This window comes from Lithobates pipiens, unplaced genomic scaffold (genome assembly GCF_037356315.1).
Source record: "Lithobates pipiens isolate NorthernLeopardFrog02 unplaced genomic scaffold, aLitPip1_a1.2 Scaffold_16, whole genome shotgun sequence".
Classification (NCBI taxonomy): domain Eukaryota; kingdom Metazoa; phylum Chordata; class Amphibia; order Anura; family Ranidae; genus Lithobates; species Lithobates pipiens.
Genome location: NW_027507748.1, coordinates 536,918,572 through 536,934,406, shown reverse-complemented (window position 1 = coordinate 536,934,406; position 15,835 = coordinate 536,918,572). Strand labels below are relative to the sequence as shown.

General features: G+C 38.3%; 1 protein-coding gene across 1 annotated transcript in view; it reads left to right on the top strand.

Moving 5' to 3' along the window:
- The window catches only part of HTR2A (5-hydroxytryptamine receptor 2A), a 187,493-nt gene that overhangs the window by 80,835 nt on the left and 90,823 nt on the right, over nt 1-15,835 (top strand). The window contains exons 2-3 of the mRNA XM_077483254.1: nt 2,608-2,842; nt 3,242-4,007. Coding sequence (XP_077339380.1) covers nt 3,557-4,007 — 451 coding nt within the window. The 5' untranslated portion in view covers nt 2,608-2,842; nt 3,242-3,556. The remainder of the gene's footprint in view (nt 1-2,607; nt 2,843-3,241; nt 4,008-15,835) is intronic.

Sequence of the window (15,835 nt, the reverse complement as noted above, 5' to 3'; positions counted from 1 at the left end):
ACATTGCTGCATTCATCTTCCCGTCGATCCTGACTAGTCTCCCAGTTCCTGCTGCTGAAAAACATCCCCACAGCATGATGCTGCCACCACCCTGCTTCATGGTATTGGCCAGGTGATAAGCAGTGCCTGGTTACCTCCAGACATGACGCATTTAGGCCAAAGAGTTCGATCTTTGTTTCATCAGACCAAAGAATTTTGTTTCTCATGGTCTGAGAGTCCTTCAGGTGCCTTTTGGCAAACTCCAGGTGGGTTGTCATGTGCCTTTTACTGAGGAGTGGCTTTCATCTGGCCACTCTACCATACAGGCCTGATTGGTGGAGTGCTGCAGAGATTGTTGTTCTTTGGGAAGGTCCTCCTCACTCCACAGGGAAAGTCTGGAGGTCTGTCAGAGTGAGCATCAGGTTCTTGGTCACCTACCTGACTAAGGCCTTTCTCCCTTCATCACTCAGCTTGGCCAGTGGCCCGCTCTAGGAAGAGTCCTGGTGGTCCCAAACTTCTTCCATTTATGGATAATGGAGGCCACTGTGCTCACTGGGACCTGCTGCAGAATTTTTTCTTAACCCTTCCTCAGATTTGAGCCTCAATACAATCCTGTTTCGGAGGTCTACAGACAATTCCTTGGACTTCGTGGCTCGGTCTGTGCTCTAAAATGCACTGTTAACCTTATATAGACAGGTGTGTGCCTTTCCAAATCATGTCCAATTAACTGAATTTACCACAGGTGGACTCCAATCAAGTTGTAGAAACATCTCAAGGATGATCATTGGAAACAGGATATACCTGAGCTCAATTTTGAGTGTCATTGCAAAGGCTGTGAATACTTATGCACATGTGATTTTTTTTCATTTTTTCTTTTTAAACAGTTTCCAAGGATTTCAAATACACTTCTTTCTCATTGTCTTTATGGGGCATGTTTTGTAGAATTTTGAGGAAAATAATGAATTTTAATCCATTTTGGAATCAGACTGTAGCATATCAATATGTGGAAGCAATGTAAATGCTTTCCATATGCACTGTACGTTGACTGAAAATGACTGGGACATGTAACAATTGGGATCTGCAACATGGAAAAAGCTGTGCTACCTTCTGTTTACCAACCGTGCAAATGTAGTGTCACAAAAAATTCCAAATCAAATAAAGTTATTATTGATCCTACTGTGTGTCTCTTATTCCAATACAAGATGTCCAAGACACAAAACCTCATCTTCATCTGTGCAAACTTGCAATACATACAGCCAAAACTAAATAAAGTGCTCTGTGCTATTAATAAAAGTGCCAAGTACATTAAAAATGTGATAAGTCCATTCAAAAAGGTGCTCCAATTAAAGTGCGTCAAAAAGATCTTGCGGAGAAAGACTATGGGAGTATTGGAAGGGAGATATCCCTTCCCTTGATAGAGAAAATTGGGAGGATTGCATGAAACTGAGCCCTAAACTAATGATTTCTTCTAAACATAAACTAATCCAGGTCAAATTCCTTCATCGAATGTACTATACCCCTTCGGCTTTAAAGGATGTTCCCTGACCCCCTCTGTCCCCGTTGTAAACTCCATCCGGGTTCTGGGACTGCCCCAGTGTTATGTCCAGGTGCGGTCCCTTAAACTAGTCCCCTTTGTTTGTGCAGTTGCTCCAGAGCTTAGTAAATGAGCAAATGCTCTGCTGACTTCCATCATCCAATCATGTGCAAGCAAAAATGCATTTTTTTTTTATATTCCATGCATGTGATTGAGTACTTTTTAAAAAGTGAAGCTTTACCCCATAACAGGCATTGCCCGAACAAGGATCCTAGAGGCAGGATCACCAGGCTTTATTTCAATGAAACGGCATGCTTATAAATACTGAAGAAAATTTTTGAAATTACATAAACATGTTAAAGCTTATCTAAGATTTTAGTGATTAGATTTAGATCTACTTTAATGCCACTAACACGCAAAAGATTATGTATGGAAGTCATGAGTGTCTTCAATATTCAAAAACGCAGACAGAGTCATTTTAAACTAATATGTGGCAGACATCCCTCCTTAGTCTAAAAGTAGCTTATGTGGATTGCATTGATGAAAGTCATGTTACTACACTACAAGTGAGCTGATTGCTGAAGACAGATAAAATAACTCATCAATCCACTGCCTGAGGGTAATACAAGATCGCTTACTAGTTTTATTATATTTGATATATGGATAAATATTTAAATAATAATAATAAACTTCAATGCAATGTATTGAACAAACCCATAGTATTGTCTATGCAATGACATAGTATTTGCCACGTCATTACACTGCATGGGGTTATTTTTAGATATATTTTTTTTCCAGCTATACACAAGCCATTCTTGCATTGTGCTGTGTAAATGATGAGAGAAGAGCACAGATTGGGAAAGGCTCGTAGCCCATTATTTCCAGTTTTCTGCATGCTGTTGCTACCTTGCAGTTTATGACATGGCTTGTAGTGGGAGGTCTGATAGACTGAACCAGGCACTCTGTAAGACATGACATTCCTGGTAAACTCACAGTGTAATCTCATTGCACACACAGACTGCTCTTTCTGTTTAAGAGAGCTGCTGCCAATTGAGTTTTAATTAAAACCAAAACTGCATATTTATTTTTTCTAGACTTTTGGATCCTCTGGAGCATTTCTCTACAATGTATAGTTGGAAAGCCAACAAGCTGAACAGATCAGTAAGGGGTAAACAAGCCCCCCATTGCAAGAACTGCTTTCAGTCTGAAAGGAACATGTGAAGCCCATAAATTGTGTTGGAAGAAGCACACAGAGAATACTCAGAGGATAGAAAAACATAAAGAAACAGAGGCAATAGACTGACATGGAATTCTCATCCTGCAACTACTGTAAGTGATGACTTTTTATCGTATGCTCCTTGTTCTTTTCTGTTTTTTCTTTTTTTTTTGTTGTTTGTTTTTTGGCGCAATATTTTTTCGTATTTATATGTTATTCTAACATATTGTTCTGACTTAATGTGACTCATTACAAATGTTTAAACGCTTAAAACGAAATCAATATGAAAAACACAATAGAGTTTTTCACACAGCTGTAAAGTGAGTTAACAAGCTGATGAACAATATATTAACCTGCCAAGCTGTAATGACTTTTCTTATTGATCATGTGTCAGATATAGAGTTTCACATTAAGAAAATCATATTGGAATTGAAATGCTGTCACTGACGTAACATTTTCATTCTCTACTCATTTTTTACTGAAGGTGTTACTATGTCTCCTTTTTTTCTCAGATACTGCCGGAGGTGCAAGACCAAAACAAAGGAAGAAGGATTATAGTTTAGGATGACTGGGACTGGCGGAAAAGTTCATGGTCACACCATATAACCTCAAATCAACTTTTTGAAAAAATCTGGATTGAATTAAACTGCAATCTGATGACTGAGTTTAAAAGGAGTCGGAGAAAATTGTGTTAAACCCTCTGATCATGGGAGGGAACCTATGGATCTTTTAGCCCAATTCCCTAAGGAAGATGGACAGGGGGGTTTATCAGTAAAACTCAGGACCAGCTATTATGAATCTCTCCTTTGTGGATTAAAATCAGACCAATGCTGGAGAAAAGATACCCCGTTCTGTTCTTTCAGATCATTTCTCCACAGAACTCGGGTTTAAGCATGGATATTCTTGACAAAGAGAGGTTTTTGAATGTCACCAAGAGCTCGCTGTTCCAATTGAACCATGAAAGGAAATTTTATAACAGTGATCTTGGAACAGGAGGAGCTAATATATCTGACAATTTCAACTGGACCCAGGGTTCGGAAAACTTGACACAGGTTTCTCCGGAAAGAAGTTCCTTTTCTTTAGAAAAAAACTGGCCAGCCCTGCTTACAGTCACAGTTATTGTGGTAACCATTGCTGGAAATATATTAGTGATCATGGCTGTCTCTCTGGAGAAGAAGCTTCAGAATGCCACTAATTATTTTCTCATGTCCCTTGCCATAGCTGATATGCTTATAGGCTTCCTTGTGATGCCCATCTCCATGTTAAACATTCTCTATGGTAAGTAGTGGAACCCATTAAACCAATGACTGCAGCAGGTTCCCAGCTCTAAACACATTAGCTCTAAATACAATTTATTAGGACGTTTAGGCAATACAAAAGTTAACTAGGTTAAAACATGATTTCCATTTAAAAGAAAGTAAACAGGGAAGTAGATATATATATAGAAAGATATATACATAGATAGATAGATAGATAGATAGATAGATAGATAGATAGATAGATAGATACATACATACATACATACATACACTATTTGTATTCCAACCTATGCTGTGGTTAGCCAATTCAGATTATTATAGAAAGTGATTAGCTTTATCATTGCCTGGAAAAAAAGAAAGTCCGAGCTTCAAATTATATATATGCCATGGCTGGTTGTATTTAGAACCTAGGTTTAAACAGTACTAAATGTTCAAGAATTGTAGTTATAAATTCTTAAAATAATGAATATATGGAGAATTGTTTTTAAGGATAATGCATTGTAAACATCATAGTATGCTATGTAGTTTCGATTGACCATAAAAACGAACTACACATAACTGTGCAACAGTTTATGGCTTATTGTGTTATCCAGTTATTGTTTGAAACACAGTACAGTATACAGTTAAAAGATGTACTTTTCTAATGATTATATCTTCTATTGCTTAAAATACTTTGATTATCTATCTATCTGTCTGTCTATCTGTCTGTCTGTCTGTCTGTCTGTCTGTCTGTCTGTCTGTCTATCTATCTATCTATCTATCTATCTATCTATCTATCTATCTATATTTATGGGCACTTAGCTACTTAGTAGGCAGCTGTATATTCACAAATGCAATATTGCTATGTTGTTCAGTAATACCAGAGCGCCCCTTACTGGTGAATATTTATCTACTGCTACTATAAGAATAAGAAAAAAACTTCAGTCTAGCTAACAATGATCTTGACGATTATGAAATCCAAAGAATAAATAGAGTAAGCAGTTAAAATCAATTTTCTATCTAAATCTAAAATAGAAGAACCTTTCACCTTAATGAAATGTTCTCAAAACTGGAAAAAAAAGTAAATTTTTTTTGTTATTTTAAGATTTGCAATATTGGCCATCGGATATATATAGATCAGTAAGGTGTTTTTCTGTTTATCTGGTCTAACCTTTTTGTCACATCTGTCTCCTCCCCTTGCCATGAAGGTTACCTTTTCTCCATTTATTATGGAGTTAATATTACAAAGTGTAAGGATAGTTATTACATTGATAATATCACACTTTTATTCCTTAAAGGACCTATAAACCTCAGATTGTTTGTACACCAGCACATCTCGATGTTCTGTCTGTCAAGCTGCTGAACCAAAACAACGTGACCAATGATTTAACCCCCACCCCCCCAAGTCAAAACTTTTGAAAATGGGAAGGCAACAGAAGCTGCCAAATCCTAACTATAAGCACAATGATTTTGTACTTGAATATCATAAATGGGATATTAATTGGCAAGGAGCTCTATTTTTTTCTCCAGCTGTTATGAGCAGATTAGGTTTAAAGTGCCAAGATTAGCTGTAATAATGATACAATGGATGGTTTTTCCACTGAAATCAAAAGACATCTGCTTAAGACACCTTTTAAAAAAAAATATATACCTTTAGGCAGCAATCGTTTGTTTAACTGGCTATGCTGGCAATAATTTCAATAGATTTACAGTACATGTGGGGCCAATTTGGACTATGATTGTGCCGTTCCAAGCAGGGTTAACCCCTTTGTATGACCTATACAAACATTGCAGCATTCAGAACAAAAATCTAGATTTAGATATCTACTAAAGTGGAACATATGCTTGCATTACATACTTAAGGGACATACAGTATCTCACAAGAGTGAGTACACCCCTCACACTTTTGTAAATATTTTATTATATCTTTTCATGTGACAACACTGAAAAAATTATACTTTGCTACAATGTAAGATGAGTGAGTGTACAGCTTTTATAACAATGTAAACTCACTGTCCCCTCAAAATAACCCAACACGCAGCCATTAATGTCTAAACAGCTTGCAACAAAAGTGAGTACACCCTTAAATGAAAATGTCCAAATTGGGCCCAACGTGTCAGTATTTTTTTGGCCACCATTATTTTCCATCAATGCCTTAACCCTCCTGGGCATGGAGTTCACCAGAGTTTCACAGGTTGCCCCTGGAGTCCTCTTCCACTCCTCCATGATGACATCATGGAGCTGGAGACCTTGCACTCCCCCACCTTCCATTTGAGGAGGCCCCACAGACGCTCAATAGGGTTTATGTCTGGAGACATGCTTGGCCAGTCCACCACCTTTACCCTCAGCTTCTTTAGCAAGTCAGTGGTTCATCTTGGAGGTGTGTTTGGGGTTGTTATCATGTTGGAATACTGCCCTGCAGCCCAGTCTCCAAAAGGAGGGGATCATGCTCTGATTCAGTATGTCACAGTACATTTTGGTATTCATGGTTCCCTCAATGAACTGTAGCTCCCCAGTTCCGGAAGCCACGACACTGTCACCAACATGTTGACTGTAGGCAAGATACACTTGTCTTTGTACTCCCCACCTGGTTGCCATCCAACACGCTTGACACCATCTGAACCAAATAAGTTTATTTTGGTCTCACATAGTTCCAGTAATCCATGTCCTTAGTCTGCTTTCTTGTGCATCATCTTTAGAAGAGGCTTCCTTCTGGGATGACAGCCATGCAGACCAATTTGATTCAGTGTGAGGCTTGTGGTCTGAGCACTGACAGGCTGACCCCCCACCCCTTCAAACTCTGCAGTAATGCTGGCAGCACTCATACGTCTATTTCCCAAAGACAACCTCTGGATATGAAGCTGAGCACGTGCACTCAACTTCTTTGGTCGACCATGGTGAGGCCTGTTCTGAGTTGAACCTGTTCACACCTGAGACCTTGTAACACTAATGAGTCACATGATACTGGGGAGGGAAAATGGCTAATTGGGTCCAATTTGGACATCTTCACTTAGGGGTGTACTCACTTTTGTTGCTAGCGGTTTAGATATTAATGGCTGTGTTCAGTTATTTTGAGGGGACAGCAAATTTACACTGTTATACAAGCTGTACACTCACTATTTTACATTGTAGCAAAGTGTCATTTCTTCAGTGTTGTCACATGAAAAGATATAATCAAATATTTACAAAAATGTGAGGGGTATACTCACTTTTGTGAGATACTGTATATTAAAAATACTTTAACATTTTAAGAAATTGTAAAATAAAGTTGGTTATAGAAACTCACGATTGGCTTCAGCACACACTTTTATGATACTATTCACACTGATTTTATGATAAATAACAGTAGTTATTTATATTTCAAGGAAAATATATTGACAAACAATTTGCATTGCCATGATGTCTATACATTGTAGAGAATTACTATATGGTAGTATTTGTACTAAAAATATGAAAAGAAAAAAATGACATTTTACGCTATTAGTTTATAAAACTAAGCACAATTAGTAAAAAAAAAAATGAAATAAAAAAGAAATAAGCACAAATAAATATCAGTTTCCTTAGGCATTCTTTAGTGTCCCTAACTCATTGGAGTTTTCTTAAAGTGTAACTTTAAACTAAAATATTTGCTTTGTGGAGAAGATTAGAACCTTTGCCAGGTCTTTATTACTGTCTGTGTAAGCTGGATATACACTATACAACTTTTGTTGTTCAATTTCATTTAGCTTTACCATCAACTATGCAGTGCAAGGGCCTGCCTGATTGCATACAAAATTAAAGTGTTTAAGTTTGACCTATTATTATATGGTTTTGGTAAATTGAATGGAAAAATTCTAAAGAAAATTGTATAGTGTATATCTATCTTAAGAGAGGATATCCCCTGCTTCCTCTTCCTGGCAAAGTGGTCACCAAGGAAGGAATCAGGAACGCATACTGTATAGCAATAGAAATCCTTTATAGCAGAGTGGAGAAGGATTATATCCTGACTTTTTTAATGTTGAATCTTTCCCCTTTGGGGAAATTTCCATCACAGTGGCAGTTGTCACCCAAAGAGAAAGTAAGTGCAATACAAAAGAGGTTCAAACTGTTATATCCATTGCTGAAAGAAAAAAGATCTGTTATACTTTAAACATTTTTCCAACTTTTCTCTAACTTTAGTTTTTACAATTAGAAAACTTTAAAGTAATGTGGTCATATCATTTGTGATGTTCTTACTTTACATACTCCGTCCAGTTTTAAGTTTTTAGTTATTGTGGAAAATATAAAAAAGGTGAACAATGATACTACTACCACTTCAGTTACTATGATTAAAATAAAAAAAGATTTAATTTCAGATACTAGTATCTCACTGCTTACCATTTAGCTATAGCTTATTTGTTACTGCAACTTTAATAGTGATAGCAAATGTCTAACTGATCTGTTGCTAAAAAGAACAGTAATTATCAGTTTTACTAATATTTTTGTGCTTGGTTTAGTAAATTACCAGTAGTTGTTTTAATTATGTTATTAATCTTATCAGGAAAAATATGAAGGAAACAGAAAACAGAAGATAGATTTAAATCTAAACCATTAACCTGAAATATAAGCCACAGTCCAAACCGTTACATATTAGGACATGGTTATAAACCCTTGTTTTCCAACTTCTTTCCTATGTTAGGAAATTATCATTTCAGCAAATGTAAATTAAAAAAATGTGCAGGTTTCCTGTTTCATTTTATAAATGTCTAATAATTTTTTAGTGCCTAATGTTTTGATTTTATAGTGCTATACTTGTCTCTGTGATCATAGATACTATTAGCTTGGAAGGATAGGCCTCAGGTCAAAAACATTGTGAGGATCATGGTTGAAGATAAAAGGGATAAGATGGGGTAGTGGGTGGTGAGAGAGTAGCACTCAGGTGTACTCCTACACTGCTAAGAGCACTAGAAAACATACAGTGGAATGCAATAACACAACCTACATCTATGGTAGTGGATTGACACAACTTAGCTGCTGCTACTACTATAAGAACAGATGGTGGAGCTGAAGTCAGATGTATGTCTTCAAAGGCCATCAATTCAATCTTTATTTTGAAAATAGTCTCTTGTCAGTGGTTTTATGCATGGGCACTATTTATTTTTTACGATAAGCACATTGCATCTTATTCTCATTTCCTTACTATCATGGTGGCATGTACCTGTATGATGAGCCAGAGATGATGAGGGTTGCCTCTTGCACCATTCCCATCTGAGCAAACCTGAAAGCTAAGACAAGGCTGATAGAAGTGTACAAGTGCCTAAGTGCAAGAACTAGTCACTGGAATGTGTAAGATATAGGATCAGATGTGCAGAAGTATAGCTGTTAATGCACCAAGGATTCACCGGGTACAGGTAGAGTCAGGTGACGGACAAAATTTAATAACAGACAAGTAGCGAAAGCACCAAATCCTAAGCAGGATTAAGGTTGGGAACAAGTAGAGGTCAGCAACATGCAAGCAGCAAGGGTAAAAGTTGGAAAACAAAGTTTTGATCAGAGGTCTGGGCTAAAGTTGTTAAATGAGGTAATCAGGAACCATTGGCATATACAGGAAATCCAAGAGCAGGTCAGACAGACCAGAATCAGTAACAAAGGTCAGACACAAGGTTAAGTGCCGGTTCACACAGGGGGACTTGTCAGGTACTATGGAACCGTTCCAATAGGAGCGACTCAAGTTGGTCCACTTAGAAAAAGGTTCCTGTATTACTTTGGGACGACTTCAGGGCAACTTGCATTGACTTCTATACAGAAGTCATTTTGCAAGCCTCCACTGAAGTCATGTACATGTACAGATTACCTTGCATAGTCGTGCTGTAAGTCGGGTTGCACCTGTGTGAGCCAGCACTTAAGATCAGAGATCACAAGAATACAGCTGAAAGACCATTCAGCAATAAGCTAACGTATGACTCAGGTTTAAATTGCCCATTTGGTGTCAATGAACAAAGTGGACATGAATGTACATTCACACATACATTGTGATGTGTGCGCGTACAGTTGTCTGCCTTGTTAGGTTTTTATTCATAAACGTATGCACATGTGTACAAATCCAATGACTGGCGCAATGCTCATATTACACATGTTTTTTTTTTATCCTACACTTAAAACAGCCTGATACACAGCCCATATACTATATGTTTTATATATAAAGGATATTGTCAAAAGTATTGGGACACCTGCCTTTTCATGCACATGACATTTAATGGCATTCCAGTCTTAGTCCATAGGGTTCAATATTGAGCTGACCCACTCTTTGCAGCTATAACAGCTTCAACTCTTCTGGGAAGGCTGACTACAAAGTTTAGAAGTGTGTTTATGGGAATGTTTGACCATTCTTCCAAAAGCGCATTTGTGAGGTCAAGCACTGATACTGGATGAGAAGGCCTGGCTCGCAGTCTCCACTTTAAATCATCTCAAAGGTCTTCTGTCAGGTTGAGGTCAGGACTCTGTGCAAGCCAGTCAAGTTCCTCCACCCCAAACTTGCACATCCATTTTGGACAATGTCATGCTCCCAACTTTGTGGGGACAGTTTGGAGATGGCCCCTTCCTATTCCAACATGACTGCACATCAGTACACAAAGCAAGGTCCAGCCAGTCCTATTGGACATCACAGTCAGATTGGTCTGGTCTCTTCTCTTCTGCAGTTACATACAGCAATTTTACTTAAACATATCTCTTATACCAGCATGTGACTGAAAATGAAAGAAACAGCTTTAAATGAACACATGACTACATCAATAGTTTTTTGTTAATAGATCATTATGCTATATGATTGTATGCATCTCCAAAAAATCTTTATTTTTTAAGCTTTTTATTTTTAGGTTTTAAAGATGCTTTGCAATAAAATACATTACAACTACAACAGCTCCAGACAAACAGGTGGAGTAATAACATAGAAAACAGGCAAACAACCAAACATACTACACATTTACCCTGCAGGAGTCTCTGTTCCACCCTAAACTTGGCTAAATGGCCTACGTGAACTCAAAGCAGCACTTTACATTCAGAGTTCTTACATAAATACTTAGTTGATATTGTCTTTATGGAATCATTCCAGCCACAGTTGCTAAATCTTTGTAAATTTTGCAGGATATGCCCCATCAATATAAAATAAACCTAAATCTAGGTAAAGAACCATTAATTTACTTAAAACAACTTGTTGACAGGAGGGTGAGTGTCCCTCCGATGGAATATAATTGGCTTGCAAGCATAGAAGCAAACCAATCAAAACAATATCCTAGCAAAAGAGCTGTAAGTAAAGGCACTGATGGTGCCAAGAAGCTTCACAGCATATGCAAAAGGAGCAGTGAAGCCCAAACTTCATGTAAGGAAGTAATAAACAGTTTTAGTAGGTCTGGATCTATAAGTTATGAGTACTTAGTACCACCTTTATAAATCAAGCTGGTGTGTAATATAATCTATTAATACATTTAAACAGCATTAATCTGCCCATGGTGCTTATAATGCCAGCAAACATTTTTTTGTTGTACTTTGTCCCGTGCATCACCTGTGAGAAATAGTATGTATTAAGGCCACATGTGCTGAACTTTGGTGAAGGGTTGAGGGCTGTCAGTTTGGGGCAGAGAATACAGGTTCTTGATCACCCAACATTGGGAGGGATCTTTTTAGCAAAGTATGTTGAATGGTCACTGACAGAGACTTAAATTGCCCAAAAACAGTGTATCACAATATAGGGTATTTAACCACTTGCAGACCGGACCATTTTGCTGGTCAAAGACCAGACCACTTTTTGCGATTCGGCACTGCGTCGCTTTAACTGACAATTGCACGGTCGTGCGACGTGGCTCCCAAACAAAATTGACGTCCTTTTTTTCCCACAAATAGAGCTTTCTTTTGGTGGTATTTGATCACCCCTGCGGTTTTTATTTTTTGCGCTATAAACAAAAATAGAGTGACAATTTTTGAAAAAAACGCATTATTTTTTTACTTTTTGTTATAATAAATATCCCCCAAAAATATATAAAAAAACCTTTTTTTCCCTCAGTTTAGGCCGATACGTATTCTTCTACATATTTTTGGTAAAAAAAATCACAATAAGCGATTATTGATTGGTTTATGCAAAAGTTATAGCGTTTACAAAATAGGGATAGTTTTATAGCATTTTTATTAATATTTTTTTTATTATTATTTTTTTACTAGTAATGGCGGCGATCAGCTATTTTTATTGTGACTGCGACATTGTGGGGGACCCATCGGACATTTTTGACACATTTTTGGGACCATTGTCATTTATACAGTAATCACTGCTATATAAATGCAGTGATTCCTGTGTAAATGACACTGGCAGTGAAGGGGTTAACCAGTGGGTGGCAGTGTAGGGGTTAAGTGTTCCTAGGGGTGTGTTACTAACTGTGGGGGGGTTGGGCTTTCATTTAGTGAACACTGATCTCTGCTCCAATCACATGGAGCAGAGATCAGCGTCACTAGTTGCTAGGCAGAATGGAGAAATGCTGTTTACTCGGCATTTCCTCCATTCGGCCGCTCCGTGAGACGATCGCGGGGATGCCCGTGGCGATCGAGTCCGCGGGTCCTGCGACCGGACTCACGGGGGTCCCGACCAGCGCGGGAGAGCGCCGCCAGCGGCGCGCTCCCGATGGCAGGGCGGCATTGAATATTGGACGTACCTGTACGCCAATATGCCTGCCCGTGCCATTCTGTCGACGTACATCGTCGTGCGCTGGTCGGGAAGTGGTTAAAGAGCATCTTATTGGGGGTATTGGGGGTTATTTACTAAAGGCAAATCCACTTTGCACTGCAAGTGCACTTGGAAGTGTAGTCGCTGTAGATCCGAGGGGGACATGCAAGGAAAATAAAAAACAGTATTTTAGCTTGCACATGATTGGATGATAAAATCAGCAGAAATTCCACTCATTTTAGATCTACCCCTTAGATTTAGAGTGATTGCACTTCCAAGTGCACTTGCAGTGCAAAGTGGATTTCTCATTAGTAAATAACCCCCACTGTATTGAGGTGGCTGTCATCCTTTTTACCAAATTACAAAATTATATATGGTTGCCACAGTAGCAGCAGTAGTAATTGTCGCTGAAGGAAGTCAACCACTCCTCAACTTTTTGGAAATAAAAACTGGAGACACCTTACACACACATATATATATATATATATATATATATATATATAGATACATCAATTTTAAGACGTTGATCCTACCTATTAAGTTCAGTAGACGAGTGGACCAGATTTGCAATTTGGCTTCTACAACAGTGACCGGTGGGAGGAGACTGAGGGCAATTAGTTGTGAAAGGTCATTATGAAAGAGTATACCAAGGTATCTAAAACTCTCCACTGTGGTAAGTTTGCAATGCTGAAGAAAAGGGTAGGTGCACCCATAAACAAGACCCCAAGCCACAATTTTCTAATACATTTAACAGTATGCTGAAATAATATTTGGTAGGTTCCGTGCAAATATATTCAAATTTTTCTGGAGTTTTACCTGGTTCGGCCAGAAGAATTCGGAAGAATTATTAGTGCTTCTATCATAGAGTGAGATAATTGACCTTGTTTAGAGGCATCATTATAATTTCAAAGTAAATGGGTTGCCAAGCTTTCAGGATGTGCTTTTTTTTATGACTCCAGTGGTAAGCCATTCTTCCTGGAGTCTTATTTATCAAGTAGTGAATGGCATTCAATATTTCTTGTTTTGCCAATGGAATTAAAAAAAGTGCAATTCTTTGCTGTCATCTGGGTGATAGGAATAGTATGTGAAAATGCAGTAATATAGTCATCAGAGGCTAGTATAAATCTGGAAAGGAAGAGCTCTTTTAAATGTATGTTACACATTCTGAGGAATATAAAAAATAAAAAAATAAATAAAGTTTTTACATAGTAACTAATTTAATCCTTGCTCTATTATTTCAGAAAATACCAAATGAAATATGACTAGTCTCTATGGGTGATAACGGCATACATTTTTTCCTCCTTTCCATTTTCTTTAGTTTTTTTATGTTAATAAAAAATACCTTCTTTATTTTTTAACCAAGTCAAAAAGTTAAGAAAGTAAGAATTGTTAAGACTGTGCCAAGAGTAAAGCCCTGTCCACATGGGCGAAATATTGTGCGGTATCGGCCAGTTCAATAGAAATTGGCTGACAATCGGCCCATGTGTATGGAAGGCGGTCCAACAGAAGCCAGCCAAACATCTGGCTTCTGTCCAAGGGCATGACCAAAAAAGGTCTGTCTATCAGCATTTGATCAGCGCTCTTAGCCAATGGCTGAGAGCACTGACTGGTGTGTTCTGGTGGGACGGCAGTTCCCCTGAAAGAACACAATAGCTCAATAAGGGCAGATCGATGTACCAACATCGGTTAGTTAGTACAGCGGCTCCTCCTAAGCTCTTCAGTTTTTTTTTACGTTCAGCTCGCTGAGTTGAACAAAAAAAAACTTACAGCGTGTATCAGGCTTACGTGCATAGTGTGCTCTTCCTTTCCAGATTTATACTAGCCTCTGATGACTAAATTCTGGCCTTTTTACATACTATTCCTATCCCCAGATGACAGCAAAGGACTGCACTTTTTTGAATGGCAATAAGAAGAATATAAATATTGCATTTCAGTATAACCGAAATCATTATTAGTCTCAGTCTCAAAATGTAACATTGGCCTTACAGTTAGTTTTTTGGGAAGATTATTTATGGGAGGAAAAGTGCAGAGCATATAGCTGGAAGAAAATTATACCATAAATAAATAGAAGCAACATAAACATGGAATGTATGTACACTATATTACCAAAAGTATTGGGACCCCTACCTTTACACGCACATGAACCTTAATGGCATCTTAGTCTAAGCCCTTGTACACACGGTCGGACATTTCGACAACCAAATCCGTCGGATTTTGTCCGAAACTGTTGCATACACACAGTCGGACAAAGTTGTCAGAATATCCGATCGTACTTAACGTGATGACGTTATTTAGTTACGACGGGACTATGTTCAGGCTAGTAGCCAATAGCTTTGGTCTAGGAATTTGATCTGAGCATGTGTGGCACTTTGTCCGATCGGAATTCTCTACACATGATCGGAAAAAGTCCGATCGGAGCATGTTGTCAGAAAATTTTATAGACAAGTTGGAAAACTTGGTCCGTCGGATACTCCAATGGAAACAGTCCGATAGAGCCCACACACTGTCGGATTATCCGACAACGCGGTCCTATCGGACATTGTCCATCGGAATATCCGACCGTGTGTACAAGGGCTTAGACCGTACTGTTCAATATTGTGTTGGCCCACCCTATAACAGCTTCAACTCTTCTGAAAAGGCTGTCCACAAGGTTTAGGAGTGTGTCTATGGGAATGTTTGACTATTCTTCCAGAAGTGCATTTGTGAGGTCAGGCACTGATTTTGATTGAGAAGGCCTGGCTCCCAGTCTCTGCTCTAATTCACCCCAAAGGTGTTCTATTGAGTTCAGGTCAGGACTCTGTGCAGGCCAGTCACCTTCCTCCACCCCAAACTCACTCATCCATGTCTTTATGGACACACTCCTAAACCTTGTGGACAGCCTTCGCAGAAGAGTTGAAGCTGTTATAGCTGCAAAGGGTGGGCCAACTCAATATTGAACCCCATGGGTTAGGACTGGGAGGCCATTAAAGTCCATGTGCGTGTAAAGGCAGGCATCACAATACTTTTGGTAATATAGTATATGAATGTATGCATGCATCTATTTAAAATGGAAAATTAGTAAAAAGAAAAGAGCTTGGGCTGGAGGATGAACAATTTAGCCCACTCATCATATCTTCTGAACCCAATTAATTTGTGATCAAATAGTAAAGGTGTCAGATAATTGTTACACTCATCCATGTATAGAGTAGGTTATTGTACAA